Source organism: Misgurnus anguillicaudatus, chromosome 17 (assembly GCF_027580225.2).
Source record: "Misgurnus anguillicaudatus chromosome 17, ASM2758022v2, whole genome shotgun sequence".
Classification (NCBI taxonomy): Eukaryota; Metazoa; Chordata; class Actinopteri; order Cypriniformes; family Cobitidae; genus Misgurnus; species Misgurnus anguillicaudatus.
This window is the reverse complement of record NC_073353.2, coordinates 23,670,366-23,697,822: the sequence shown is the minus strand read 5'-3', so window position 1 is coordinate 23,697,822 and position 27,457 is coordinate 23,670,366. Positions and strand designations below refer to the sequence as shown.

At 38.0% G+C, this 27,457-nt stretch overlaps 1 protein-coding gene across 1 annotated transcript in view; it reads left to right on the top strand.

The window, feature by feature from the left end:
* Positions 1-10,759, top strand: part of klf7b (Kruppel like factor 7b) — a 45,838-nt gene extending 35,079 nt beyond the window's left edge. The window contains exon 4 of the mRNA XM_055216327.2: positions 5,666-10,759. Coding sequence (XP_055072302.2) covers positions 5,666-5,717 — 52 coding nt within the window. The 3' untranslated portion in view covers positions 5,718-10,759. The remainder of the gene's footprint in view (positions 1-5,665) is intronic.
* The last annotated feature ends 16,698 nt before the right edge of the window (positions 10,760-27,457 follow it).

The window sequence follows — 27,457 nt, the reverse complement described above, 5'->3', positions numbered from 1 at the left end:
CTCACATTTTTCCACCATCCTTCCATTTGGTAAGACGTACATGCCTACATTGAGTGCAGGGAAAAGGAGGAGTTAAGGGAAGGGTTTGCATTCCAAGGTAAGAGAGTTATATAACAGTAATATAAAAGCTGGGGAGAGACACAGGACAAAATGGATGCACGTACAGCTTTGAGGACAGACACAGTATGTTTGATGAATTTCTTTGACTGCATTTGTACAGTAGAGTTTTATAAGAAGGTATGCAAAATTACAGCAATCCCACATTTTTATAATGTCCATCTTAAAGGATTAGTCCATTTTCTTTAAAAAAATCCAGATAATTTGCTCACCAGCATGTCGTCCGAGGTGTTGATGTCTTTGTTTGTTCAGTCAAGAAGAAGTTATGTTTTTTGAGGAAAACATTACAGGATTTTTCTCATTTTAATGGACTTTAATGGACCCCAACACTTATTAGTTTTAATGCCGTTTAAAATTGCAGTTTCAAAGGACTCTAAACGATCCCAAACGAGGCATGAGGGTCTTATCTAGCGAAACAATTGTCATTTTTGACAAGAACAATAAAAAATATGCACTTTTAAACCACAACTTCTCGTCTATTTCTGGTTCTGTGATGCGCCAGCGCGACCCCACGGAATACGTCATCACAAAGAGGACCGTTCCGACATTGTTGTATGTGGAATGATACTAATTAATGTATTGTGTCAGTTTAATGTTTAAAATGGTCTGCAAATGTGCGTTTCATTTATGTAACACGTGACCTTTCCACGGCATTACGCAATTACGTGAGGTTGCGCTGACATGTCACACGACCGTAGATAGACGAGAAGTTGTGGTTTAAAAGTGCATATTTTTTATTTTTCTTGTCAAAAATGACAATCGTTTCGCTAGATAAGACCCTTATGCCTCATTTGGGATTGTTTAAAGTTCTTAGAAACTGCAATTTTAAACTGCATTAAAACTGTTACTTGTTGGTGTCCATTAAAGTCAATTAAAATGAGAAAAATCCTGGAATGTTTTCCTCAAAAAACATAATTTCTTCTCTACTGAACAAAGAAAGACATCAATAATTTGGATGACATGGTGGTTTGTAAATTATCTGTTTGTTTGTTTTTTAAGAAAATTTACTAATCCTTTAAATATAACTAGGAATTAGTAATTTGCAAATCATAGTATTTTTTAAGTATACCAAAGGTCAATGCATGAATTTTGAGCTTGTGCTCCTGAAGAAGAGGGATTTGTGTCCGAATTTGGGCCAGAAGCAGCAATAGAAATTTTTAAGGCGCTGTGGCACTTTAAAACATTGATATCTTTTGGTACATTCGCCTATACACTTCTATGCTCACTGATGATTTCATCCCAATTTACATACTTCCAAGTTATTAAAGACCCATGTTTTACGTGTGACGTGGTTAGGGCCACATTCATGCATGCACGCTGGCAAGAAAGGGTGAACAGGCAGAGGCAGCAGCAAGAAAGACAGATTTGCATTAGCATGGGGAGAAAGAGTGATAGTCTGTCAGGTGACAGTATTACGAAGCTGTCACTCGAACCTGGCACGCAGGCAGCAATTACACAGCGGAGGCCGCGTGCCCACTGAGCCTGCTCCAGGTGGAAGCACAATTAGACACGGCTCCCCGTCTCGCCATCGGCATCAAACCGACCTCGCCGCAGCCTTTTGAAAGTTGTCCATTGAACATTTCTCTGCTGCTGCATCACAATGAATCTCCCAGCGGACGAGTCGCTGTCGGGACAGCCTCTGTTCTGCAGACTGCCGCAGACACCTGAACAAGGCTGTTTTCCCTCAAGCGTGTGAACTCTCTGGGGAAAGGCGCGGGGAAATCTGTCTCCCTACACTCATTACTCAGTGTTTGCCGGCTATTGAGTGACAATAGAGGGGGAGACGACTTGGATACAGAAACATACATTGGCAGTTCGGTCTCCCTGATGCCAGTTTTAAACAAGGGCATGTTCTGAATTTGGACTCGAGCCTAGGCAATTCGACGCTGCTGCAGAATATCGCACAAAGACTCCTTCGTTCTCTCTGAAGCTTTTATAAATTCAACACTCTTGGCTTTTAATTTGGGTTTAATAGTAATAGTAATGCTTATGGAACCTCTTGGGTTTTTAGGCAAATCCATTCTTAGTTTTGTATAACATTATAGGTATATTAACACAAAAGTGTAGTATTACGCATTGGATGTACTATTACAAGTGGCTGTGTGGATGAAAACATGTCTTTAAGGTATTTGCTTGATACTGGGGTAATAGCCAAAAGTAATGTCCAAACATGGTGGAATGAGACTAGATTAGATGCGCACTAGCAAATAAGCTTTTCGGATATACACTACCTCTCAAAAGTTTTGAAACACTCCTTCATTTTTTATTTATATTTTTTACACATTGCAGAATAATAATAAACTTTCAAACTGCAGCAATACACAAATGTAACTGTGGGAATTATGTTGTGAATCCAAAATAAATCAAAACTCTGTTATGTTTTATCATCTGAAGTGCAGTCACTCTTTGCCTAGAAATTGCAAAACCGTACTCGTGTTATTTTATTAAAAGCTTCTTGAGCTTAATTTTAAAGAATATTAAAGGTGTTCACATTTAATCAGGGCTCTTATTGGCTGCTTTTTCTTCAATATATAGTCTAAGTCATATATTTAAAAATATATATTTTTAATACAATTTTAAAAATTGTATTAATTTAGTTTTCTTTTAACAGGGTTCCCATGGGTCCTTAAAATCCTTGAAAATTTGTAAATCTAAGGGGGAACATTCAAGGCCCTGGGAAGTTTTTGAAAATATACATACATAGATACAGGTCATTGAAAGTCCTTGAATCTATTTTATGCAAGAAGTTTTCTGGAAAAAAAAACATATAATTCCCTGTGTAGTGTAAGATAATATACATTTCTAGACTTTTTACTGTTCGCTTTAAATGCTTATATCTTCTGTATGCGAATGTTGATTAATACCAAAATGCTTTTTTGCATAGTTATGTTTGACACATGAAAACGTCTCGGGTTACGTATGTAACTGTTGTTCCCTGAGAAGGGAACGAGACGCTGCGTCTCCCGCTGCATCCCTGTAACGCCATCTTTGGCAATATTTCAGATAGCAATATACTTCCAGGCTCTCGCGTCACCCTGATCTTTGTCGTTAAGCCTCCCTATTGGTTGAATTTGACATACACATTCAGGTGCACTTACCCCTGGAGGGGCCCCCCAAAGTGTCACCGCAGTGACGCATGTAACAATGTATCTTAAAAGGTAACACAATGTAACCTTGCTCTCACTTGAAATGTGTCTCCACATTTAGTCCTTGGAATTGGGGGTATTGGACCTGGAAAGTCATTGAAAGGTCCTTGAATTTGAAGTTAACTAAGGTGTTGGAACCCTCTAATAACAGAAATTAATCTGTTTGGCACATTTCATTTAAATGTTTCAAAACGTTTTACCGGTAGTGTAAGTGAATTGAATAGAATACAATAGAATAGAATAAATGCAAAATGGCATTTACTGAATTAGTGTGATCACTATTAGATTTACATTAAGATGAATATAGAAATAAATCTTGATTCTGCTTGATCACTTGGAGCAGTAACGTTTTTTTTTTCTTTACCAGAGATGTTGAGAGGTGATTAGTTAGCCAAAATGTAACATCTGGTTACACTGACTCATAAACTCCTGACTTTCCTACATGGAACACAAAAAGAGAAAGCCCATCCAAACATTAACAGAACCTGATGCAGAACCAATGGTGTACTCTTCACACAACATTTTTATACAGTTTAAAAAGACCAAAATGGAGAACATAAATCATGTGGACTTTTATAAAGTTCAGCAGTAAAAATCCATTTCAATTTCATTTTGTGAAAGAAAAGAAACAGAAACTCCAACTTTCTATGATAAATATCTTTTTGTAATCAATGAGGATCAGAATTTTTTGACTTTTAAATCCTTTTAACCCACTTTTCGGTCTCCAGCATCCATGAGCCGTATTGATTCTTGCTCTTTGATGTAATCACCAATTGCATGCGTTTTTGCATTAACATCACAATGGCTTATAAGGAGCAGCAGTCATGCACAGTCTTAACAGTAAATACAGTCAGTCATACTGTCTTTGTCACATACACCAGTGTATCGGCCATCATTAATCCTGCCTAATCAAGCCCAGCCCCCTGTCGGGTGTTGAGAGGGGTTGAGTGAGAGGTATGAAGGGGTGGGTTAGAAGATCTAAGGGTGTGCCAGCTGGTGTAGCGGCCACTTACAGTGAGTCACAGGACCATCTGTCCAGTCTCTCTGCCCACAAACACACACACCTGAGTCTATTCACACCAACAAACGAATATCAAACCAAACATAACATACTTTTTTTAGATTGCATACCTGAATGAAAGCAAAAAATGTGATCTTTGCTTTAATAAATATTATGCATTTTTCTATTGCTATTGTACAATACACCAGTCCAGCCATGCAAAAGCACACAATATTCTAACAGCTATGACTCAAAAGAACTGTTCGCTAGCCACGTTGCACATAAATGCAGAATTAAATCATGAGGAAATTGTACTTAATTCATTTCAGTCCCCAAAATATCTTAAAAGTTTTACGTTTTCCTAATTTGCTGTAAAATATGACCCAGACAGGGTTTCATGAGGTTTTTAATGCTCTGTGTTAATAGGCCTCAAGGCCTCATTGCACACGCATACAAGTATTACTGTTCTGGCTATAAGATCGAGGGATTTTCCTTAAAGAGCCATATTAACTGAATGATAGTAATTTGTTTAATGTTTCGACAAAACATCAGAAATGATCCAGCTGATGGTAAAATATATATATTTTTTAACTGTGTTCTGTCTACCTGTGTATACAACCTCCTCCCACCCCAATTTCCATCTCGGCTGCTTCCCATCCAAAAGCAACCGAAGAGTTAACATTGTGGCTCTTGACTAATTAATAATGGATACAGCCAGAGGCAAATTGAAATTATAATTCTGTACTCCTACCCTGCAATCTCTCGCTCGTTTTTTATATTGCAGTAAAGATTCACTTTCAAACTATGAGTGTAATATAGTAATCCTCATAGGCCTATAAATGTTAAGCAGACATGGCATCACAACTCCATATTTTCTAAACGCTGTTATGTATTACTCCTACCAGCAGCAGTTACGCGTGAGCTTAATTGATCATGACACAAAAAAGCCCACGGCCCACTACGAGAAACCAGCCGCCATGACTCAAGTGCTACATAACTAATGTAGCCGCACAGTTTAAACAATACCATTTCACCTCCAGCTCTGAAATCATTTCCTAATTCAAACGGCTCCCCGTGATTCGTGGTTGCACTTCCAAAAATGATTTCTTTCACAAGCAAAGGCCAAGCACAGACTGCATTGGCAAGACGCAGCTCCGAAACGATCTGTCGCAAGTTTTACAGCAAAAAGCTGGCTATGCTTAAAAAATCTTTTTTTTTCACAAACGCCAAATGTTGTTTTCTCTGCTCCATCTGCAAAGACTGTGCTGGCTGCCACGCTTCCCGAGAAATTCAGACTTGTATCTGAAAATCTCGAAATGATTGGTTGAATATCCCTACTGATAACTGTTATGCTTTATTCTTCAGTTAAACACTCTTTAACTGTTCCTTTCTCTCCCTACAGATGTTTTTCCAGGTCTGACCACTTGGCTCTGCACATGAAGCGACATATCTAAGGTCGAGAGAGAAAGGAGAGACAGAGAAAGAGAAGATGAAAAAGACTATACAGGAGTGCACCACTTTTTTACAACAGACATTGGGTGCGCACAAGGGGTCTGGCCGTAAACATCTCCATGTGGAACATACGGGCAGCGTGGGCAAATGTTGTTGGATTTTACACCCTCTCAAGACAGACTTTTCATCAGCGATTAGCCATGCCTTACCAAGCCCTAGCTTGGAGGTCAGACACTGCCAAACACCACCGTTTTTTGTTCCTTCATTCTCTTTTGTACAGTACATCACCACAAGCATGGGACAGGAAATGCCACATCATGTACAAAATTTATACGCACGTTCATCACAAAAGATGAACAGTTCTTCTGAAGAATTACGCTCATTGTACATTCTGTAATGACTGTCTAAACCAAGGACACATAACCACCCTGCAAGTATGTCGTATACAGCAAGCAACCAAATTCGGAAAACAACATTGCCAATACGTTCCGAGGAGTGACCAATGGACGTACACGTAACACCCGCGCCCGCCCCCCCAAGAAGCAGGCTCTGCGTAAACAAAAATAAGGATGTGTACCGATTTCTCATCCTCTTCGCTCAGGAGCGAACTCTTCTCTGCTCTTCACACCTGTCACCTCACAGGCGACTGAAACGATGCGCAGCGACACTTTCTTGCCTTTGTTTTATAAAGACAGTGTTATGAAAAGATAGTTGGTTTTCTTTCTGAGCTAAAATGTCTTAAACTTCTGAAATAAATAAAAAACGTGCTTTGCGAACACAAGCATAAATGTGCACATATGGGCGACGGGAGGGAATTGTAAGCCCTCTCAGTATGCACAAGGTTCGACTCAGTGGCTGCTATCTGCCACTGACAGTGAAAAAGTTTGAAAAACATAAGAAGGGAAAATAAACTCCCCAAAAAAAAGGATCAGGGTTGTTGGCTTGGTAAAAAAGGACTGGCGTCTTCTGTTTTTCATTTCTATTTGATCTGGGGAAAGCAAATCCAGCTCAACCTGGCGTCAGCACGGACCTTGTGTAACGCTCTTGACACTGGAAAAGTTCTTTGGCTTTGTGTTGATACTGGCACCCGTGTAAGAACGAACGTAGTCCTCCGGTGCACCAAGGCCAGTAGAGCCCAACCGAGGAGACGTTACGGGAGACAGCTGGCAGGACTTTTGACTCTCAGAGCATCTGCTGGGATCAGGATCCAAAAGAACTTGGTGGCATCAGCCCAGACAAACTTTGCCTGTTTCGTATCCATTGTCTGCACTGATTTTTTCAATGTTCTCTGTGCTTTTTTCATACAGTCAAAAAAAATCTCAAAAACAAAACAAAAAAAGCATAAAACAGAAAAAGCGACTAGGAGGGGAAAAAAGCAGAAAATGATAAATGCATAAAAACAAAATCAAATCTCACTCGCACACGCGTACGCAACAACACACACACAGAATGGTTTCTTTGCTCTTGGCTTTTCCTGAGAAAAACTGAAGAAGAAAAAAATATGAAGAACAATAATTACCAAGTTAATGAACAGCGTTAAAACGAAACACTGCATGGCAGCCTCTTTCAGACAGATACACACACTTGCACACACACATGCACAGCTTGCCTCTCAGCATTATTTGTTTTTCACCAAAATCTTCACAGCAGGGTTTTAGCAATTGTTGTTTTGTAGGATTGCATTCCATCCAGACGTCAGACTCTACAACAAGAGCTTGTTGATACATTCTAGTCAATTACGCTAAACCGGGCCTAGGTCTAGCTCTGTGTTAACAATCAGCTTCGGTATCACGGGGACAAAATATCTATCATCGTTCCCAAGGTTGCGAAGCCTGCCGTGACATCGCAATCAGGGCGTTTCCCCGCCGACCCTCCTCTTCTGCATTGATTTAATGGCTGCTGAGTAGGAGGGGAGATTGAAAGCCATTACGATTCAGCGGTTACATGTATGGAGTCATGGCAGACTCTACTAAACCATCCTAGAGTTTCCCTCAGGGGAGCGGAGCTTCACAATCAATACTCTCAATGCAGAACCACATAAGAGTGAAGCGCTGGTGGTCTTTTCGTTTTTTATCTCAACTGCATTAATCTAAACCACATGTTTGATTTTAGAAAGATTTGCCCATCTTGTTTGTTGGTTTTCTTATGCCAATTGTTAAATGCAAAGTCATGCCAAAATTTCGATAAAATGGGGATGATTTGGTTCATCTCCACTAAAGTACAATCAGCTGTGGTTTGTGGCACTTTCCGCGAGATTTGTGACGACTGTATGTGTGAACTTCTGTAAAGCAAGCCGGATGTATTGCTACAGTGTCATAATAGCATTGTCAATAACTCGCACCAGTTCTGGATTCGTAGGACATTAGACAGTGTACAGCATTCACACACCAATTAGAAAGAGTGATAGTTAGTAAACCAACTCTGATTTCTGCTACAGAAAAATTTCCATTTTACTCACAGATAGAAGTGATGAAAAGCAACATTTATTTCACACTGATCTGGTATCCCACGACTTTAATGAGTTTATGCTCCCTGAGAAAATGAATATTCTGCTGCTTCTTTCGTTCACCATATGGGATATAACAGCAGGAAAGCGGGGACCAAAAAAATGGCGTCATATCATTTCCCGACACAATAAAGGCACAAAAGCTCCTTTCAAATCAACATTAAGAATACACATATAAATATCATCTCTTTAAATACAAGCCATGCTAAATGCAAAATTTACAAATGAAGATCCCTTTTCTTTTTTGCCAAGATGTTTTACCAAATGAATATGGAATAGTCCAATTAAATTCATTACCAGACGGCACGCCGCACATATCGCTTCACATATCAAGTGCCATTCGAATCCCCGTTCTCTCGCTCTCCGAAAGACAGCAGCGGTACATGCGCCGTTAATCGCACAGGCATCCGATGCATACTTACACTTTGCCCAAAGATTTACGCATTTGCAAATAAACTGCTGTGTGAAAGAGAGAAAGGAATATTACTCGCAGTATATCTTCCCCAATTCTGCCCTACACCAGCTTTGGTTTGTTTTTGAGCATCTGAGACCGTTGGTATGGTTTCAAGTATGTGTGCTTGTAAAATACATGTTTGTTTAAATGCCGAGTTGAGGATGAGATTTAACCATAGCCGTGAAGTCGCAAAAAGTGGTTCTAGTTTACTGCGCATAGTCAGTGTAGGACGTCTTAAGGAATACTTTCATGATCACGCATGCCTTTAGAAGGAACATTGCAGTGCCAAAACACTGGTAAAAAAGTAAGAGTTCACATGATTCTTAATTATTCACACAATCTGAATTTAGGACTGTACAGAAGACGACCTAATATCTACTAGAGCAGTGGTTCTCAAACTTTCCGACTTGTGTCCCCCCGTCCCATTGGGAAGGGTGCATCCCTTGAATCTCAAAGTTTAATCAAACAAAAACATTAAATTATACAGTGTAGTGCTGTTGATTAATAGCCTTATTTTTCCAGTTTAATTACATATATTAATGTAATATCATAAAACTGTGCCCCCTGGCACCATCTCGTGCCCCCCAGTTTGAGAACCACTGTACTAGAGTCATCCATACAACATTAAGACTCTGTTAAGATATTGACGTGGAGAAGCGTTTCACATGACAGTAAGAATGTTTGCAAACATTCTAAGGGAACAATTTAGTGTACTAGCATTTTGGGCACTCTTCCAATGAAGCTCCCTTCCCAAGCTGTTTGGTTTTTAGCTTCAAAGAGGCTTTTGGCAGCTTTTTCAATTTTATATAAAAGAAAATGCTTGAAACATCACAAGGGGATTTTATGAAAAAGGTCAGGTGACTAAGACGACTTTTTCATTTTGTAACGTCTTTTATCGGAATACCATTTCACTGCATAACTAACACTCGTCATAGCTTAGTCGGTTTAATGACACTACTGTCGATTGTCTGCATAACATTTTCTAGCGTTTCAAGATGCACTTATCACAAGAACACGTCAACTGTTAGTTTATCAGCATCTTACATACAGAAGCTGTTTGGCTTAGAACACATCAATGGAAATGTCTATTTTAGTCATTGCTTTAATTCATAGTACGTATCGATGTACACTATTATCCTGTCAAATACCCATAAAGCTTTCACTCGCATAGTCCAAAAGAGGTGAGAACGCTAAATGTTCGGTGGGTTCGGTGTTACAACTCGTATATCTTGAGGTATACTGCATCTTGAAGTGCATCTGTATCTGTGTTTGTCCGAATTTGATACGTCAGCAAACGAGGGACCCACTAGGTCTTCAGCTTTATTGCGTTTCTCAACCTTCCACCCCAAACCATCTAACCCACCCTGCACCTGCAGAACCACAGTCAGAACCTCGCTGCTCTTGTATGCTACGAAGATCACGTCAATTCCATTCTGCAGTTCATAGATGGCTCACAGTATGTATTACCAGCAGTCACCTATGAATGTCTGTAGATGTATCTAACCAGGGAGCAACCGGCCAACAACAGACCTCAGTAACTCAATGCTTTCCAGGTGCTCTCCCTCTCTTACCCAAACATGGCTCTCAAAGACAGCCATCAGATGGTAGAGCAGGTACAGATATGAAAAAATCGAACAGTATGTGCCATCTTGATTCATATCTATGGAAGTAGGATGAGATTTAGCCATATGTAGGCTAAAACATGTAGTTTCTTGCTAGAGCAGGGACCCTCATATTCACGTCTCCCCTTCGCCGCATCATTAACACTCCGCCCCTCTCACTTCCAGTAATCTTCACACTCTTTCTCTCAGTTTTTCTATTCGGTTCTTTCCTGTGTGTTTTTCTTTTTGGTTATTTTGCTGTACAAAGTGTTTAAAATATTATTATTTGTATGATATAATGTTAGTATGGTAATGTTCTTTATTAAGGAAGAAGATGAAATTTATTTTTGTTACTGGTCTGTTTCATAATTCTTTTTTAAATTGGTATTGTAAGATATCTATGCAAGAACTGTTCAGTGGAGCATTTTTATTTAAGAATGTAATAAGTGTAATAAATGGTAGAATCTGAACACCTCAGACTGACGTTTTCTGTCTCTGTGAATGTAAAGTTTATGGCAAAAGTGAGAAAGATGTTGATGGTGAGAGACAGCCTTTTTATAATATTGGTGGAATGTTTTCAGATAGTCAAAACTCATTATTAAACTATTGGATTTTGTTTTTCAAAATCCCCACATTGTTTCAATTGCTCCAAGCAGCTCCAACGACTTTTTTGTGTCCAGCACATCTTTGGAATTGGAAAATTGACAACTACTACTTAAAAGTATTGTGAAATTTTCAAAAACATCACACATTCATCACGGCCAGTGTTTTTGGTGTATATTAATAAATCAGGCCGTGAACTGGTCCAGACAGAATCTGCGTGCTGTTATTGAATTTTCTCTATATTGTTAAATGTGTTAACCAGAACTAAGAGTCCGACAGTCTTATTGGTACCTGCAAACAGTCAAAATATTTACTCTACAAAATATTTAATATATTGCCGCAAGATACATAGCAGTATCGCAAATGTACCTATCGCAATAATGTGGTGGTGAATGGTGTTAATATTTTAAAAGTTATGCAAGTTTTAGACTGCTGGGACCAAGAGAGTGATGATTTTTTTTCAAAGAAATCTTGTAAAAAGTATGTTTAAAACCATTACTTAAAGTCCCCTTAACTTAGAAAATGCAATTTTAAAGATGCAGTGTGTAATTTTTAGAAGGAGGGTGGACGCAGCGATGTCCTCCTGTGTGCCCGGCGTGCCCGATTTATGCTGGCAAGCTTGGGATCCCCCCATCTCCTGACATCATTGTAGTGCTTGGCGCAGCTGATGAGACAATTGCGGCTATTTCCTCTCACGTCTGTTTAATCTACGCTGATTTGGGCGGGTTTCTCCTATCCCCATACAAAACAACTTCTCTGTCTTTGACTGCTCTTACAAGAACGTCGGTCTCCTCGGCTGTGAACCGCTCCTGGCGTGCGCCTGTCAAATCCGTCATAATAATAGCAACCCGCCTTGGAACTTGCGCCCTTGCGTTTAAAGGGAATGTTGGATAGCGTTCGGATTGGTTTATTTGACGTTACACCCAAACAACACCTATGAATAATGAACCTACTTCAGACCAACCCCTTATTGATTTGCGCATGGCGCAAGAATTATTTCTCCCGCCGGGAAAATAGCAACAGCGCCCAAGATCTGCCCACAAAGTCACTTGCGCTTTGCGCTTCGGACTTGCGTTTCAGATTGTTAAAATAGGGCCCTGCATCTTTAAATGTGTTTCTAGCAGAAAATAAGTCACCATTGTGTGTGCAGAAACATCCTGTTATTATACAAATCCATTTATTCTTCTTTGTGTAATGTGAAACAGTCACACAAAACAGACTGTTTGGGATCCCATATCAATGTGATGTCACATTAATTACACCCCAACCATAACCGCTCACAGACTCCGCCTTATCAGCGCGTAGTTCAACCTGCTGCCAGAGACACATGTTTTGATGTAGTCCAAAGCACATGGGTGAGCGCTCTACCCCCTACTTTGCATACGGGGAGGGGAACAGAAGCTTTCTTTGCATTTAAAGAAACGCACACAAAAACAGTGCGCTTTTCATTGCAGCCACAAATAGTCATGTTCAACATTGTATAATTTAAGATATGTGGTGTATTTTGATCTGAAACTTTACAGACACATTGTGGGGATACCAAAGACAATTTTTCTTGCTGAAAACACCTACACTCTAAAAATGGCTGGGTTATTTTTTAACCCATAATAGGTAAATATTGGACAGAACACATGCTGGGTTAAAAACTACCCCATGCTGTGTTTTTGTTATGCAACCATGGATTATAATAACCCAGCTGTTGGGTTAAACAACCCAGCATTGGGTCAATTTTACCCAGCAGTGTGAACAGTCCAATATTTACCCATTATCAGGCATGAAAATCCCTCAACTTTCGGCAAAATTCTCAGGTGGCCCACGTAAATCGTGTAGATTCAATGAGAACATTTTTATTGGGAGGGTATGCACGCGTTGTTTGTAGACCCACCCTTCGCCGTCATCCAACATGTATCCCAGACAATAGGTTTGTTTGAGTTAATGCCGCACTGCAAAAACCACGAGTAAAAAAAAGTACCACGAGAGTGAATCGAGAAGTCATAAGGACTCTCTGCTTTCAAACCGCTTTTGCGCTACTGTGATGTCATCCGCAATAACTGATGATGCCATAATATTTATTCTGGGGAAGTCCTCCCACCTTCCGGCCCCATCAGAGGCCACATTGCCCATCAAGCACCCTTCTCACCTTTTTCACCAGTGACCCGTTTTCATGCCTGCATTATGGGTAAATTTTACAGTGTAGATTAGGGGCCCTTTAAACATAAAATTTTAACCAACACTGAAAAATATCTCCGGTTGCACATGATTAAGTTTTCTTAAAATTATTTTTCTTTAAAAAAATTTGATCTTATCTACACCAGTTCAACATGATTGAATCAAGTTTTCTTCAAATTAAATTAATTTTAATTAATGTTAATTTCATTTTAAGATAACCTAATTTAATTATGTGCAACCGACGTCCAGAAGTTTTTTTTTAGTGAATATTTTAATATCATAAAATAGATTTTACAAACTAAATGCAACATACGACTTGATAAGATAATACTTTATTTAGCAAGTTACCGCATCAAGAAGCCCTATTTAATAAATGTTCTGATCAATTCTGTTGCAATTAAACTGTGAAAATTACACATATTTACCATGATTAGACACAATGTGAAATTTCATAATGAAGGAAATAACAATATGATTTTTGAGGTCCACTGACTGAACTCCATTTACCTTTGTGTGTCAATCTGCAATCTTAAAACAGCTTTAAATGTGCCTGATCCAATCCCATTTTAGCAGTAACTATCTGTTTAATAATTTAAGTTTATTACAAATTAATGGCCCTCGTCAAAGTCTATGACCCCCTCTTCCAAAATTCTCTCATTGGGCCACTTTGTGCATCGCATCCTTTAATTAATCGTCACACGCTTTCCAATGACTAAGCCACCATTTAGGAACTCGTACCCATGACTCAAGGATTAAAAGGGCTAATCGAATAACTAATGGTTAATTAGAGAGTAATTATGTGAAAGAAAAGGTACTTCTGCACATTCTCACAGCCCTGTATATGTCTTCCAGTGAGATTTCCTCATCAGCTCCGCTCTAATAGCTGATGCTGGTAATTGAAATTCACATTGTCATTGCCTCAAACCAAGAGCAAATGTGAGATTTATGCGTCATCCCGCTCCTAATACGAGCCTTATGCTCCTGACGCGCTGACAAGACACTCAAACGGCAGTATTTTTAATCTCAACAACGGCAACCTGAAACGCAGCACATCTGGTGTCAATAGTGTAGAGTAAATCCAATTAATCCTTTTGTTAATTTGGAGAAATGGATGTGTCAGTGACTGCTGAATAACCTTACCTAGGCTAATCAAGAAAAAAAGGAATTCTGCAGGCTGCAAATTTCCAGCTTTGTCTCTCGGGATCTGTGTCAGTGGCTTAATGTGCATATCCAGCCCCCTCCATTGCCGAGCCCGCCACCCCCTCCTCTCCACTTGGCACAGGGGTCGAATCGTCTGGGTGGCGGAGAAGACATTCATCCATGCCAAGTTTATTAATGTAATACGTCCCTGTGCCCTTGTGAGCCGAGACAACGGTACTAAAATTAGTGTGTTGATTAAATGGAAATTATGCCAGTGATGTGATTATTGCTTTAATAGGGCTAAACCCCTGTAACTAATGCTAACTAACAAAAGGTCACTTAATTAAGGAAGTGATAGCAAAAGATGATAAGAAATTTACAGGACTCTTGGGTGGCTAGGGACAGAAAAACAATGTTTTGATGTGTGCAACATGCTATCATAAGACTGCATCCTGACATTTAAGCAAAAGGCTGGGCAGTATATCGATGGGATATGGGAGGAGACAATACCATCTGTATCTGTATGGTCTGATATGTTTGCAAAATAAGCTCTGCCATAAATTTACACTGAGGTCAGACGTAAGCTTTCCAACCAGTGTGCATGTTGTGCAATGCACTGTAAAGTTGGATCTATTTTAAAAAAAATATTTAAGTGAAAAATCTAAGGTGAAAAGGCCTTTTTTAATTACTTCATTGGAAACACCTAAAAAAAATTTTTTTTATTATTTAAACCTTTATTTAACCAGGTAAGTCAATTGAGAACCAGTTCTCATAAAAAATGTAAGCTTTTATATCTTAAATTTTTCACACAAAAAAAATTGAGGCGGTTTCCTGGACAGGGATTAGACTAGTCCTAGACTAAAATAAATGTAATGCTGGGTTTACACCAGCCTTGTTTAAGGCGTCAAAATCGTGTCTACCGCGCCAGAGCCGGGGGGGGCACGCAATTAGCAACAATAACTTGCAAAAACAAGGCATTAAAACTATACAGTGCAAGCACACACTCATACAACTGGTATAGACTGTTAGCTCATTCCCGTATAAAGTGCAGAAGATCAATTAAAACAATTATAACTTACCTTTAAAAAAGCTAAAGGCGGCATGTGCGAACATTAAACCTCCTTAAAACAGTGTTCTGTAGATTTGAAAATTCCGCCTCGACCTAATCTCCGAGTTTGAGCCAATCGGTTTTTGCATGAAGTCAGATGGAGCAGGCGGTGCTGGTTCGTTCTAAATGCTCTAATATCCATATTTTACACGATCCATAAAATGTCGCGAAAAAACACGTTGCTAGTATCAAGTGACATTAATATGCTAAAGACGTAAAGACACATGAGACTCCGCAATACAACCAATCAGAGAATTCTATTTTAATTAAAAAAAACATATATCAACTATATTTTCCTCATTTGATTACATTAAAAGTCATGAAACATTCAATGTTTAATTTATTTTAATTATTCTTAATATATTAAATTAATAAAAAACTGTGTAGTGGGGCACAACAACCTGTTTGGGGGGGCACGGCCCGCGAATGCCCCCCCCTTGACGCCGGCCCTGTACCGCGCCTAGCTTGCCGCTTGAACAGTTTGAGTGTTCTCGCTTCATTCCTGCATGAAATTCTAGTCATCGAGACATTCATGCGTAAATTCGCGTCATGGGAGGGGCTTCTCCGCTCGCTTTCTGTAATCACGTCACTACTAAAGCAAACTCCTGATTGGTTAACGCACCGCGTTTTTTTGCCAAAGTTCAAATTTTTCAACTCGTGCGTTTGCCGCGGAAACGCTCAATTTGCGACATTCGCGGAAACTAGACGCGAGACTGAGGCGGAATCGCGTTGCGCTAAACGCCTCATTCGCGCTGCAAGACCTTCAAAAATGTATTCACATTGACTTAACATTGAAATCACTCGCGCTTGACGCCTCTACCGTGGCTGGTGTAAACGCAGCATAAGAGCTGTCCAAACTGAATACAAATTATTTTAACATATTTTAAAATGCATCAGTGCCCTTTGTTTTGCCTCAAAGTGCACACAAGTATGCTTTTAGTAAGGCATGTTTGTTAAAACTAGTTATATTTCCTAATTAAACTAAGGCCTAGTCCTGGCTTAAGCTAATCTCTGTCCGGAAACCGCCCCTTTGAATTTTATTTTTACATACACTGTTTTAATAAAGGTGATTGTGACATCTAAAGTAGGCCTAAATGGTTATTTATTCATATTTTACCGTGGTATTTAGATTCTACTCTTAGGTACTTCAAATAGGGCATTACAATGAAAACACATGATACTTTATTTTAATTGTGAAAAGGCTAATGTGAAATTAGGGCTAAAATGAATGAATGCACAATGAGAGTCTTGTTTCAAATTCATAAAAGAAAAATACGTTTGCTTTCATTAGGATCATCAATTTTGATTTTTTCAATTTACAGCCAAAGGTATAAAACATCAAACTTGATAAAACCAGAGAAAATGTCAAATAACTCATAAAAAAACGTCTTAAAAGCCCCTTTAAAAAAAACATTGAATTAGCCTGTAATTTTATGCCTGTTTTGCTGGCTTAAGATGCATGATCATATTTTGTTTAACCTATAATTTTAAGATGGCAATAACTATGCTTTTGTTTCAACTTTTCTTCATTAACTTGCATATAAAATATCTGCTGTTATGGCACAATAAGCAGTTTTTGCCCATAAAAGCGAACATTTATTCCTATCCGTGGAGGAGGGGAAATTATATCAACTGCCCTAAAGGAGTTGCGGAGATGATATGTGGAGTGGGATGAGGCATAAATTGAAGGGTTTCACGGTCGTGTCCCAGCACAGGAAATGCTTGCCTTCCTGACAAGCTGGAAGCAGGAAATGATGGCAAACGTGGTAGTTTAACTAACATGTGCTTCAAAACAATACCGCCCCCATGTAGACGGATGCTGCTTCAAACAACGCAAGCTTGTTTATAGGGTAGGAACTGGGAGTGTTATAAAAATAGGTTCTATGTTTTGCATCAGATGGCAATTTGTTGACACCTCGACAGCTTGACTGAATTGGTAAAATTTGAATGAACTAAACATTTGACAAAGATGGTGACAGAGACAAAAGATATAGAAATTCCTATGAAATGACTTCCACTTTCCAAGAATACATGGAAGGAAAACATATGATCTCACAAGCACTCATGCAAACACAGCAGGATAAACACTTCTCCGCCTGATTATCAAGTGTACACGTGCACAAGCACACACTTTTCAACTTGCTTATTTATTGGACAAGAATGAGGTTTGTTTAGGTATCTAACATAAATGATAAACCTACATCAAATTTGAAACTTGCAGCCTACAGTCACACCTAAACTACTATGAACAAAATCTGCTGAAATCCCAACGTATCTGTGGCTTTAAGTTTACAAAAATAGCATTCGGCTCATCTCCTCTAAGTCTGACAGTTTTCCTCAGGGGATTCGCAGCGGTATCTTTACAGTGCAGACACCCGAGTTTGCATCCACAAATGCTGCTGTTTACTTAAAACTCAAAGGTCAAGATTCAGCAGGGTCAGGGGTCAGCAAAAGAGGTCAAACACTCAAAACGTTTAAGCAGAATCTTACCGTTTATCCGGATAAACTTGCTCAGGATTAGAGAAGTAATTACAGAAGGTGTTTAAAGACGCAAGACAATACAAACTTATCAGTGGATAAAGGGTGCTTATGGGCCGATTTAGAGTCCTCTTTCGCCCTTGTTTTTAACCTTTCTCCTAATTCATTCAGTAAGTCACTCACTGACTCACGCACACACATTTCCTGCCTTCTCCTGCACATGCTTTCTTTGTTTCCTCACAGAACATCTTAAAAGCAGCTGAGTCCAGCCCACGGGTTACACAGGGTCAGCTTAGTCAGTTCCCCCTCCCTCCAGTTTGGACCAAACATCTGCAGATTCCATTAAGCATCACTTCAGACCACTAAACGTCCTGAATGGAGTTGGTGTGAATGTATGTAGCAATGTTTCCTGCACCACTATTCATGCAGCAGTGCACCATTGCAAAAGTTAATCAGTGATATGTGGAAAAAGACAACAAACTAGAAATGCATCGATTTCAAATTTTTCCACCGATAGCCGATTAGACTGATACACGTGGATACTGATGCCAATACCGATAGTGGTGGTTATATTAACTTGCATTAACTAAATTCTGAAGATGTGATTTTTTTAAAGGTTGTTCATTCACATAATGACCATTAACTCTTTCCCCGCCATTGACCGGTTATCTCGTCAATTAAGAGAAAACACCAAAAAGTGTTCCTGATGAATTTTTATGTTAATCTGCAATGCCGCAATTATCCACTAGATGGCATTTGTATAAAAAAACTGAAGCCAAAATGTTATTTACTAATTTTTGTTTTGATAATTGTTTTGATAATCTGATATCTAACAAAATTCCTTCACAAAAATGTTATTATTTTAGCTTTTGCTAAAAAAAATTTCAAGAAAAATAATATAGATAAGATGAAAAGTTTTTTTTTTGTTTATTGTTTGTTTGAAAGCAGAGGGTCTGTTTTTTTATTTGATATGTATATTTGTATGTTTATATATTTTCAGAAGAAAATTTTCCTGGAAGGCATTTTGTGAAAATCACAAAAATTCTGACGGGCAATTTTTCAAAAAATGGTTGTCAGGGAATGAGTTAATATTGAACATTAAACTAGAGGGGCTCTATCTTTCACCCGGCGCAATGCGCAACGCAAGTGTCTTTTGCTAGTTTCCACCCTGCGCAATTATCATTTTCACGTTTAGCGCCACATTGTTTAAATAGCAAATGCATTTGCGCCCCCTTTTGCACCCATGGGCATTCTGGTCTGAAAACGAGGTGTGTTCAGACGCATTGTTGGCGCGTTGCTATTTTGAGGCATACTACTGTTTTTTGTTATTTAAAGAGCGCATTAGTAATATGCGCCTATAAACGAGACGACAACGCGGGTTTGCTTATCACATACATGAATGCGCAGCAGCACAAAAAAGTTTTTAAATATGAAAGATTGAAGGATTGAATGTAAAAGATTATTATTGAGTCTCTTGGACATAAATGAGGACTAATTATGAGATGTTAGAAGGCGCAAAGAGTTGCTTCACCTGTAGCCTGGTAAGTAAATAAATGATCTGTTTTTATGTGTTTTTTTTAATGCTACCTCACAGATTTATTGTATGCTGACTCTGTACCTGTGAATATGGTGAGATGAGAAACATTTTTAAGTTATGCTTAAAAGAAACTCATGAAATAAAGTATTTTTAGAGTACAAACCTTTTCTTACATAATTGTAAATTATTTTTTGATGATATAGGATAGCCATAAATTTAAAGCAATTAAAAGCCTGCTTTTTTACTTCCATGACTAAAAGAAAATGGGTTTTAAAGGTTTTAATAAAAAATAACAATTTCAATACAAGTGAAAAACAACACAATTATTTAACATTATTCTTAAACTGGGGATCTTCTTCCTCCGCTTACAGTAGTTTTTCAGTTTACAAAGTCCGTCATCTAAATAGGGATTAGACATAGCGCCAGTGCAACAGGCTTTTAAAGGGGATGAGAGCTGAGACTCTCATTGGTTTATTGCACGTTACGCCCAAAATACTCCCATTACTCATTAAAAAAATAGGACCAACCCTTTTCGACCAAGCGCTCGGCTCACAAACCATTTTTCCCGTTGTTAACAAAAGTGGATTCGGACACGCCCATTTAGACGTTGTAAGGTGCGCTTTAGACAATGCGCTTAGATCGTTAAAATAGGGCCCGTGATGTTTCTTTGTTCTATACACAGAGCTCAAATTCATTGCATTTACCTGTTCTCTTTTGATTGACAGTAGATATCAGCTGTTTTTAAACTATCGATAGTGTAAAAAAATTGCTTTTACTATCCAATACCGATTATTGGCCAAAATATCAGAGCATTTCTACAACAAACAAGCACAAAATCATTTATTGGCAAGTAGTCAGCACAACTTTCAACTCCAGTTGTCATTGCTGATAAAACACAAACAACCAGCACAACACATTGTCCAATCTGTAAAAAAATCAACTTGAGACCTGAAATGATAAAAATAAACATTTTGTAAAAGATGACTACAATTATTACTGATTCATTCAAATAACAATTGAATAAAAATCAATTTCCTCAACATCGTTTTGTTGCAATAAAGGAAAAGGAAAAGCATCAAAAATATTGGGGAAAACTGGTACTATAGGGAATATGTTATTATCCAAAAACAACATGTGATTGCAAACACTTAAATTGCAATGCATTTCTCTATTTACACAAGCCAAAAAAAATGAATACTCTCAATTTTTTCAGCAAAATGACACTTTACTTCACTAATGGTTGTTCAGCCTAAATAATGGCCGCAAAGAATCCACCGCAAATTGACCTCATCGTGTCTCTCTTCCCTCTGCTTGGTTTCAGATATGTATCTGGTACTTCAGTAAATCTGCTGAGATGCGCCATTATAGCCCATTTCTTGCTCTGCCGAGTAGTCACATCAACAAACTTTAAATAGCTAATACCAGCACTTCAACTGCTATCTACTGACTGCTCCGACTCATTAATGTCATACAGAGTCTTTATCAGACAGTTGCTGGAGTGTACAGCTTAAATTATTCAGGGTAAACACATGCACATCTGAAGAGGACCGAGGAAGCTTATCTCCGAGAGCAGCCTGTTGTTCTTCCACGTTTCCTTCTCAGTGCATATCAATTCGGCCCGTGTCGGGAGGAATCACCATCAGCCCGTGTCTGTGAACAAATTGTGGATCGCCAGCGTGCTCGCTGTCGCAGCAAATCCAAATTGATTGTAATTTTATTTTCATCTTGTATATCAGTGGATTACATTACAGTGCTTTTCTGCACATTTATTACTTAGCTTTCGAGTGCGGAGTTGAGTGTGGACACAAAATGGAAGCACATTTGTGAACTTTTTGGTGAAGTTTTAGGTGAACCGCTAGATCAAATGTAAATGTAGATGATTAAAAATTAAACATGTTTATCTAATACATAACATATCAGTGGTAACATAGGTTTCAGCATCGTAAGATCAAATGTGGCAGCACTTTCATAACGTTGAATCTTATTGGGTGATTCTCGCGAAATTAGACTTATGAGTGTCATGAAACATTTTGATAAAAAAGTAAATGCAAAGTATCAAAGTATCAAAAAAAAAGAATACGGTTACAAACATCTCTTCATGTACCATTTTGTACATGATTTCAAATGACATCATACAAACAAATTTTGTTGTTTTTCCACATTTAAAGGGAAATTTTTTATTACCCCAACGTGTCCATGACTGGATTTTGGTTCTTTGACATGGAAATATTTATAATTAAAAAATCTAAAAAATAAAAAGCTTCAGTGCATGTTATACTATAACATTTACAGTAAAGAAACATGTGATATTTGGTGATCATTAGTAAATGTATAGACAATACTAATGAACATTAATGTGTCCAAGACCAAATTTCTCGTCCTCCGCAACAATTTTCAATCATTGTTTAAGCCCTCAAGGAACTAACAATTTTTTAAAAATTGTTGAAAGGGACATAATTGACTGTGACACTCAAGATGGCTACCAGGTAAGCAGTTCTTCTTTTTTCCTCTCCAGATAAAAGTTGAAATTTTGTTTGTCATAGTACCTAGACAACTTTTTAGTTCTCATTACTGAAACATGAGTTTGTAAATGCATATTTAATGTAATATCATGTTGTGGTAATGATCATTTTTTATAATGATAATCTAAAAAATTTAAATAATTCTTTAGGAAATATGTTTTAAATTCTCTAAACTAAGTTCAGACCTTAATCTTATATGTGCAAATAAAAAAGGCTTTAAGGGCTTATTAAAAAATCTGATGCTGGATTTTGTGAGAATCACCCTATTGGTTCTTGGGTGTCTAATGACTAGTTGTCTTTTGCTATTTTCTATTAAAACACACATGACTACCAATGAGATTCAAGGTGGCGCCATATTTGAACTTACCACTCTGATCTATATGTCGCCATGGAAACGTGAAGTTTCAATCTCTAAATAAGCTCAAACAAAATTCACTCACAAATGTATTGTTTCACTTCAAGGGACATAAAGTAGTAATGTTGACTTTTATATAAGAAGAAAACATGATGACATTTTAATATAAAATTGTTTATTTGCGTTGAACTGATATATATATGACATGAGGATGAGTAAATATTAAGAGAATTTTTATTTTGTTGAACTATTCCTTAAACTCCCCATTTTTATGTATTAGACCTTGAAGCACTTGAAAGGAAACTTTTTGCCCCACTCAAGCCAGCCTCAACTCCCTAAAAAAGGAACTGTAAAATTCGGTACGGAAAAAAATTACCCATAATACCCAAGACTTGAGGAAAAGACAGCACTGCACATACAGTCTCCTGAGAACAATGTTCCTTTGTCACCAACCTAACCTCAGAACTAATCCCCATGGCAGAAAGAGTGTATAAAGGAAAAAAAGCCCCACTGCCGTCTGTCTTGACTTTCATCCTGTTTTTCCTCTCTCTTATCAGACCTAGAGGAAGAGAAAACACACACACACACACACACACACAGAGGTCTGGTGATAGTCACACGTGTTTCCTTTTCCTCAAGGTCTGTGTGTATTGTTGTGTTCACAGGTGTGGGGCAGAGGGCAAAAACTGCAATTTCGTTCACTTGCTAGCTAAGTCAAACACACGTCACAGCGCTGACCCTACAGAGTCTCAGGACAGAGCCTGTGCTGTCATATGAAATGTGATTTTAACATCGGAGCATCTTATATCTTTTTGCTCTGATTTAAAAATGAAAGGACAAGATTGAATGTGTAAATCCATTCATTACTCAACCTGACCACTTGGCAAGCCTACCAATATTCAAACCTCTAACCCCAATTAATAAACATTCAGATTTTAGGCTTTAAATAACCATCCAGAACAGATTAGAAACCACCTAAAAACGTCCTACCAACAAAACGGCAACATTTTTAAAAACAGAACACATTAGCAACCTTATTGCAATGCTTGGCAACCACTCACAACCCTCTCGTCACGTTTTCTTCAAAAGATCTAAAAATCTATTTGTCCTCTTAACTTTCTTTTATAAAAACAGCTTATGGCCATCTTCTCATGGTATGTATTTAGAAGTGGTTAATTTGTATGAATTCAACGATCTCATTTGTAAGTTTTTGTACCATCTGTTTTTGCTCCAGTGAAGTAAGTTTTAGAAATTGGACTTGAGCAATTCCAGCGTTATGGATGTGACATTTGCAGTGAAAACGGAAAGTATAAATTCTCAGAGGATGCATTTATTACCAATATATTGAACCATCTGTTTAAATTTTCCTAAACTCCTGATGATAGAGTCCAGACATAAAATTATACTCATGTTTCTTATTTTAGATGAGAGAAACACGCACGCGTTCTTGGATGTGACAAAAATTACACAAATGTTTTGGGAGACAACAACTAGGAATTCTGTGAATTAAAAGGCAACAAATATAATATATATTTTTGTTTGCACTCTTTATAATCAAGAAATAACGTTATGGATGTGTAATTTTTTTCTGAAAATTGCACTTGAGAAATTATTTACATTTATTTGAAATTATTGAACTATAGGAAATAAAAAATGCTTTAAAAATTCTTGGAATGAGTATTTAAACCACCCAATACTGACATCTGAAACATATGTATGGTTAAAAACCTTTCATGAAAAGGTTGACACTTCATTATTGTTTTAATAATTATGTTGCTGTATGATTCACATTATACGCATTTATAAAAATTAGCCACCTCATAAATAGCTACAAATAATTGTGAGATCAGGATGAAAACACACACACACACACACACACACACACACACACACACACACACACACACACACACACACACACACAAACAAACACACGTATGTGGTTTATGTCCCCATATATAAACATAATGGTTTTTACACTGTTCAAATTTAAACTGTATATTATATCCCCTAACCCAACCCTTAAACATGAAGTGTCCTCATAAACCATGTTTATGTTGTTATACACATGTCATAATACACATTTGTATCCTCATAAACTACATATACTAGTACACACACACAAACACAGTCCTATTCAACAGAATTTCAGTCTGTAAACAAAGGATGTCACACTGTAAAAAAAACAAAAAGACTAATTAAGAATAATTGTCAGTTCATTTGGGAAATATTTTAGCTTGTCAATGGTTGTGGCAGAGGACCATAAATGGCTAAAAGCATCCGAAGTTGTTTTTTTAGGTGTGAAAGTATTTTAACTAATTTATGCTTTCTGTTTAAGCCTGTCTTCAGCTGGTCTAAATCATCTTGAATACTTGGTAGGTCTGGCTAGTCAGCAAACTTGTCTAATAGGCTAACGATACACGAACCAAAACCTCGCTATAACCAGCCAAGTGACCAGCCTATGCCGGCTTAAGCTGGACAGAATCAGATCTTGGGTCTAATCTTACATGCCCTGACAATTAGATAATGGAATGATTCATTATCTAATTGTCAGGGCATGTAAGACTATCTAATTTCATCTTCCACAACACAAAATGATGCAATGGACAGGGAGGGGGTTATGAAATACGATATTAAATTCAATTCACATTTTTGGGCCACTTGGGTGAAACTAAATGCCCCATATGCCGCAACAAATTTCTAGATCTGTGGTTTTCCAAGAAGCTGAAAACTTATTTACGTAGTTTTTTATTTCCAGTAAACTAATCACATTTTAATTCCTTTCTGTCTAGCATTTTTAGTTTTTTTTTTTTTTTTGCCGAGACAATGATCCAATTAAGTCGAGGCTTAAGGCTTATCTCTATACCCATGGCCTGCAGAAGTGAATGGGCTCTAATTGTCTTTCTTAATTGCCACGCTGATTCACCTGCAGCTGGGAATAGTTATATAGCAGACTTACACCACCCCGACAGACCTGGTATGGAAATGATGCCCCTAATGAAGAGACTGGGCTGAACTATTCCTCAGGCTGACAGGAAGGAAATAGACGTCCAGGAAGAATTACAAGTTCCTATTGGGATTAGATGGCTCTGGGGTTTCAGGGCTGTCTCAGTCTATCTTTCTCTATTCGGGCTATGTTCTCAAGGGCTTTGGGTGCATCTCAGTTCCATTATTGCATACTCAAAGCCTGAACAATTCACAGAATCCTGCTTAGGGGTGACCTGATCACAGACATGATAATCTGAAAGTTGCCTACCAAACTGGATATTGATTTGAGGGGATTTGTGCATTATAGACGAGATTAAAATGAAACAAGGTCAGTATGAATGTACACACCTGTTCGAGGCTTCTATTAATAGCAGTTTAGATTCACAAAACACAGTTAGAGAGTTTTTATGAGTAAATCATAGAAATGGTCATCTGGGCCCGTTTATGAATAATGTATGTAAGAATGTTTCTGTAAGCATTTTGGGAATTATAACATCCATAAAAAGACAACACTGACAGTTATTACTGATGAAGGTGCTTTACAGGGATAGTTCACCCAAAAATACACATTCTGTCATCATTTACTCACTTACATCTTGTTACAATCCTGTATGTATTTGTTCTAATGCAGGTCACCCCGAAAAGAAAACAAGATCCGCAAGTTTATAAAATATACTCACAAATTATTAAACTGAATCCCCTTAGTTTTATAAATCGTGCGCATGAGTTAAAAGTAGGGTATCACATTTTGAAAAATGCTAACGGTAGCCGACTAGCAATGAAATCACGATCCCACTCTCCATTCAAATCGGCATCCAAAGTCATGCCTCTTTCAAAACACATGAACACGCACAGATCAGACAGTCACATCTCATCTCTCATTCACCAGTTAGAAAACTTTGCAGTACTAAGTGAATAACATTACCAAAATAACCAACATTAACAACTGGTTTACATCAGAATTAGTTGAAGCACACTTTCGGTTGTGTAGACGTAGTAACTATATCGTTACGCTAATCCGTAAACGAACACAAATTTCACAATGTTTCATCAAAGTAGAATATCTGAATCCATCTAAATACAAACATATCGCATACCTACCAAAATAAACAGTGCAATGACCCTTTCAGATCCTTTTCCTCCCGCAGCTGTTTGCATCTCGTGGTAAAGCAGTAAAGTTACCGATGTTAATTTGGGTTTTTGCTCTTTGCTGATCCAGGCAGTTTTTGCTGTTGTTGTTATAAAAGATGTCTTTCGTTTTGTGGTTCCTGTGCAGGTTGTCAATTCAACAGTAAAGTTTGCCATTCTCCCTCTGTTTATAGACGGGAGGTGAGCGCACGTGAACGCGCCGATGACGTATGGCGTCTGCGTAAACAAGCTGCGTGGTGGCATTCAAATTACGCTTACGGATGAGGGACAAAAAAGGCAATGTCCGTTCGGATTGAAATCTATGATGGTTGAACATTTTTTGGTCCTACGCCTTTCACAGATGACATAAATTTCTACAAATACATTTAAACAACTTAACACAATGATTGCTATCAGGATGTGAGGAGACTTTTAACCAGCATAACTAAAAATGTTTCTGGATCAAATGAGATACCCTGCCTTTAACAATCCATGCACTCAGATTCGTAAACCGTACTCTAAGTTTTGGCAATCCGTACCTATAAATTTGGATTTGTAGCCCCTCCCTCATTTTAGAAATCGCTTTGTTGCTTTTATTCATGCTTTCCAAGCTTCCTATTCCTGTTGGATATAATCAGATGTCACTTTCATTTGTGCATTTAAACGTAGCATGCAATATCAAATAGTTATGCAATTTTATATAATTATTTAAAGACTCTTTTGGTTAAAGGCAGGGTACAAGATCTCTAAAAGCCAATGTTGACATTTGAAATCACCTTAACAAACACGCCCCTACCCCAATAGAATCTGGACCTTCTTTTGATAGACCCGCCCCACACATACGCAACCCAGGCAGCGATGTCAATTAGTAGACACACTCCTTACTGTTGATTGGCTACAAGTGTGTTTTTGTACTCAGCCTGACTCTCTCGTTTCTCAAATATCGTGCACCCCACCTTAAATGAAGGAATAGGTGCATTATTCGTATCGTATTGGTTTTTACCTACTCCCATCGAAAAGTTGACATAACGCCATTTAACTCTCTATCATTTTCTTGAAAATTAAAGGCAGAGTCTACGATGTTTGAAAGCCAATGTTGATATTTGAAATCACCTAAACAAACACGCCCCTACCCCAATAGAATCTGGACCTT